The sequence below is a fragment of the Rhagoletis zephyria genome, unplaced genomic scaffold, assembly GCF_001687245.7.
Source record: "Rhagoletis zephyria isolate East Lansing unplaced genomic scaffold, Rhagoletis_zephyria_1.1 Rzeph_scaffold_00016, whole genome shotgun sequence".
NCBI lineage: Eukaryota > Metazoa > Arthropoda > Insecta > Diptera > Tephritidae > Rhagoletis > Rhagoletis zephyria.
The window spans coordinates 275,758-280,716 of record NW_016157100.1 but is presented as its reverse complement, the minus strand read 5'-3'; the positions used below and the strand labels follow the sequence as shown (position 1 = coordinate 280,716).

The 4,959-nt window shown below is 35.5% G+C and overlaps 1 protein-coding gene across 1 annotated transcript in view; it reads right to left on the bottom strand.

Moving 5' to 3' along the window:
• sqa (spaghetti-squash activator) overlaps positions 1–4,959 on the bottom strand; it is a 138,637-nt gene that overhangs the window by 6,128 nt on the left and 127,550 nt on the right. The window contains exons 7-8 of the mRNA XM_017612802.1: positions 3,972–4,251; positions 750–918 (exon numbers count right to left, since the gene is read on the bottom strand). Coding sequence (XP_017468291.1) covers positions 750–918; positions 3,972–4,251 — 449 coding nt within the window. The remainder of the gene's footprint in view (positions 1–749; positions 919–3,971; positions 4,252–4,959) is intronic.

The following is a 4,959-nucleotide window of genomic DNA, read 5'->3' as shown; positions in this document are numbered from 1 at the left end:
ATATTTTATTTTATTTTATTTTATTTTTAATTTAATTTTTATAAAATTTCAGTTGGGAAACATAAAAATTTGATGCGTTCGAAGTGCCTTACAACAGCGTTGCACAAAATAGTGATATGCGCTCATCGACAAAAACTCGATTAACAGTGAAAAAACGACGCTTTATATATTTTACTTAGTTTTATGTATTTCACTTTCTCTCTTTGGTTGCTTATCACAGTAGGAGAAATTAATTATAATTTATTATGTGTAAATTTTAATATTTCGTAAATATGTAAATGTTAATAAGAGTTTATTAGTCACACTTAAAAACTAAATAAAAAACTTACGAATATTGTGTTAATACAGAAACTTCGGCACGAAAATTAGGAAACACGAGTAAAAGGTTATTAATAGACATTCAGTCGTGTAGTATTTATAAAAAAATTTGCAAATTAAAAATGTATAAAAAATATTTAAAAACTATTAAGCTTAATTTCTTGTCTTCTGATTAGAAAATATACGTGTAGTTCAGATATCTCTTGCACTAAAAATCAATACATACACACAAAGATTCATAAAACAGGTAGAAAATATAGAAAAGTAATTAATCTAGTTGTTATGTAGCTAGTAAAGAGTGAAACGTTGTGTTTTATTTTACATAAATTAATTTTAAATTGATTTTCTTAAATTTTTTTAAGGTTTTTTTTATTTGCCAACTATGAGCTGTTGTTGCTGCCGCTGCCGCATTCTCCGCCGGCAGTACTCACCTCGTGACGATGAAATGCTCTCTGGGCCGTGTGTCTTATTAAAAGATGTCTCACTGAGCGGTGCAATCACATTACTTTCGACATCGAAAACGTATGGACTGTTCGGATGTTCCTCCCAACGTTCGATGAAATTCTTTAAATTATCCTTGGTAGTGTCGAGCTCCTTGATCTGCAAAAATCGGAGGTACATATTGTTTTTGTTTTTATTATTTCGTTAAGTATTTACTTGAACTTAATAAGTTGAAAATCACATTACTTAAATATAAATATTTAGCAAAAAAGCTTTCCAAAATACTTTTCACTTAATAAACACTTTATGAATCCTTGATATACAAAGCAACACTTTAAAGTTCAGGCAATGAAGTCAAACGTCAACCTGGACAGCAAGAATCAACAACGTCCTGAGTAGCAGTAATGGCGATGGAGATATAGCCAAGAGATATATCATCAAGGCTCTCATTGGCCGTAGTAACCTTCTGGAAAAATATCACAATAACGCTGGAGGCTAGTAAAGTCTAAACGGCTAGAGACTCTCGGTTCGGAAAATGACGTGAGGTATTGGCAAGGACACCACGACCTAGAAGATCTTGTGTATCTCTATGATGGTTCCTAACCCCGACGGCCCAAGATGTTATCAGGCTTTCTAATAAAAGCTAAAAGTTTCTTGCTAGACGAAATGCTGACTTTAAGGGCATCGACTGTAGAAGAAATGAAGTATTGCAGTCTTAGTTGGTCTAATGCTGGACAATCACACTTATTGTGCTCCGACGTGTCCTCATCTTCAAGGCAAATACGGCAATCTGTATCTGTGGAAAGACCAGTCTGGTGCATTTGAGGGCGCCGGTGATTATGACCGGTTAGGTAACCAATAAGCAACTTGATTTTGGATTTCTTCAAGAGATTTATATATTTCCCAGCAAAAGGTTAACCAAGAAGCCTGGCTTGTCTAAAGCCCCTAGCTCTCCGCAGTACTAACTGCGTTCTGAGTTTTCGCATGCTTCGATTATGAGCATCGTGGATGACCAACTGAGTCCAGAGAACGGTTGCTGCCCACAAGTACACAGCATGAGCGCTCCTTAGCTAATTCCTCGGCAACCTCTTTACTTATGACCCCGCAGTGTCCTGATATCCTTGATGCCAAGTGTTGGAGAGTGCCAAAGCACTCTTTCACGAGCCTGCAGGTGATCGTCCTTTTAGGGCCCTAATGACTGCCTGACTGTATGAAGAGATAACTAGAAACACGCATTTTGAACCCTTTTCATGGTTTAGTCTGGCTATGAGACTGCTAGCACCTCGGTCTGAAAGACTATGGACCAAATACCCATGGAAATAAAAAGTTTGCTGCCAGGTCCAAAGGCACCTGCACTGCCCTGTATCTTTGGTCGGTCTGTACTCACCTCGTCTGGGATATAATTCAGGTATACTATTTGACCAAACTTCTCGGTCTGGAATTTCGCGCTTGAATTTATTGGCAGCGTGTACCTGAGTCTGATGTCGTTTGTTTTTCCAGACACAGGATGTGTACCCGAATGAGGAGGACCTTGTATCGAAAGTCTCCCTAAAATTAAGCTCATTAGATGCGGAGAAGGGCGAACTGAAGTCATTATTACCGGCTTGAGGAACCTGAATAGCCAGCTGAAGGTTTTGCGCGTAATATTTTTTTTTAAATACATAGCTCTACTGGAATAATAAAAATACTTTTTTAGCAAAAGTTTAATTTACTGACATTAGGATGGTATGTTAGGGTGATAAGAACTGAGATCTGGTAGGTAAATATTAGAACTTGGTACTCTAGGCCAATAAAATATGAATAAAAATTGTCACCTCGGTACAAAAAGACTGATATATCATACTTTGAGCTTCGACTGTACTTCGACGACCCTACGTTTGGCAAAATTTTTTTTTGCAATTGCTTTGCAGAAATACTTTAGATTCAGGGGTGTACGGTGAAATTTTTTCTGGTACATTTTAGTTTACATATGCATATCTGGTACATTTTAGTTTACGGTGGCCGACAAAAGTCTACGCTAGAGAGTTTTTCGCTATGAATGCGAAGTATTTTACTCTAATTTATTTTAGAGTGTTTTATAAAAATATAGTTTAAACTACAACAAAAATTATAAAAATAAAATTTATAAACTTTTTTCACAACTCAGCAAAATTCCATTAATTTGCATACGAATTTGCATCTTTTTAACTAGATTTTCTAGAAAGATCTCGAGTGGGTTTTTGGCAAATTTTTTTGTTATCTATCTAGAAGATCGAATTAAAAAGTTGCAGATTTGTATGCAAATTTACACGATTTTCCTGTCTATAAAACATCGGCAAAAAGAAATTAGAGTAAAAAATTTTGCATTAATAGCATTCTGTACACTTTTGTCGCCTACTGTATTTTTCATGATATTTTACCTCGTTGAAATTCCTTCAACAAATTGCTGAAATTTTAATATTTGTGCCTTTAATTAGAAGATCTCTAGAGAATTTATAATATGAAAAGTATTCTCTCAGTTGCAAAGGCAAAATTGGATTTTTATTTTTTTTCTAAGTTTTCTGCATTTGACAAGGTAATTAAAGCATTTAGGGGAGAAGAGAAGAAGCATCATCTGCAATGGAATTCCACTAAGAAAATTATAAGTTGTATGCTGAAAGGTTCAGGAAAACGCGGTACATTGTAGCGCCACGAATATTTTTAATTTCTTAATCAACAGCTAATTTGTGCCATATTAGTTAAAAAATTAGGTAATTCTACCACGATTCTTACACGCCATAAAAACACTTAAAAAGTACTTTCTCGACTGCTCAATTCGCGCTCAAAATCAGCAGAAAGACAATTGTGGAATCAAAGTCGCGTGAAGAAAATCAAAATTGTTGCATAGCATCAAAGTAGCTGCGGCTAATGAAATTAAGCAATTCAAGGTGGGGAGGTTATCTAATTAGAAGAGTGAAATGAGCAAAGTGCAAAAAAAAAGCATAAGCTGTCAAAGTAAGCTTGGCTGCCTCTGCGACAACCCGTTTGCGAAGAAGAAGAAAAAAAAGAAACGTTTCTCACCTGAGATGAGAACAACCCATTTTGTTGGCAACAAATGCGCCACAATGTTGGATTAATTAATTTTGTAAATTTGTAAATTTGTTGCTCGCCTTTGGTTGAGACAGTCAGCGTTAGCCTTGACGACGTGTGAAGCTGTTTTGTGCATAGCATATTTTCAGATATAATTCACTTACCTCTGCCGTGTTCGCACTTGGCGTCAGGGCTGCTTGCTTTCTAATTGCCTCTCTTTCTATCTTCCCTTCTTCTTGCTCTATTTTGTCCGCTTTCACGGCCGCTTGCTCTTGTTTATGCGCTTTTTCTTCTCCTTCTTCATGTGGTGGCACTGGTGAGGGTGTGGCCGCTTTTAATTTTAGTGGCGGCACATTTGCCGGCTTTTCCACGAGTATTTTTGGTGGTTTGGGTCGACGTTGCAGCCATTTGTGCTCCAGACACTGTGCGGCCGTCATGCGGGTACTGGTGGTGGGTGAATAAGGGTGAAAATGTGACAGTTTTATTAATGATTTTAATTTCAATACATATTGTACATAAACATTTAAAGCGGGTTTCCGTTATTTGGTATTTTAATATAAAAAGTAATTTTCTGTATACTCTACATTCATAGATACATATTTTATTGCGAATATTTAATTACTTTTAAATTATATGACTCTTAAACTAATGCGTGCGAGCAAACGTAGTAGCTGACTGAGTATGGTGCTACGGGGCGTATACGTTACATACACAACTACGGGTTTATGAGCACGAGTTGTTATTTCTAATTTTTTTTCGTATATCTTTCTTAAGTTTTCATTTAAATATAATTTTGCGATGGAATCTTGTTCCAAACAAACGCAAAACGGAAGATAAAGCATTGTGTAAGTAAAATAAGTGCACCACAATTTTTGACCAAAAACACGTTTTTGTCGAAAAATCTAACAACCCGTGAGATTTGCTAATATACGAGCGGCTTTATTCAAACCGACAGAGAAAAGCAGCCAGAAATCTGCAAATTTACTTCAACAGAAAGTCTGACGAAGTTAAAAATTATAGCACGCAGTTTTTATCCCTTTAGAAAATATTTCGTCGTTTAAAGTAAAAAACCGCGTATCGTCATTATTATTATATATATTATAATTTAATTTAATTTAATTTAATTTAATTTAATTTAATTTAATTTAATTT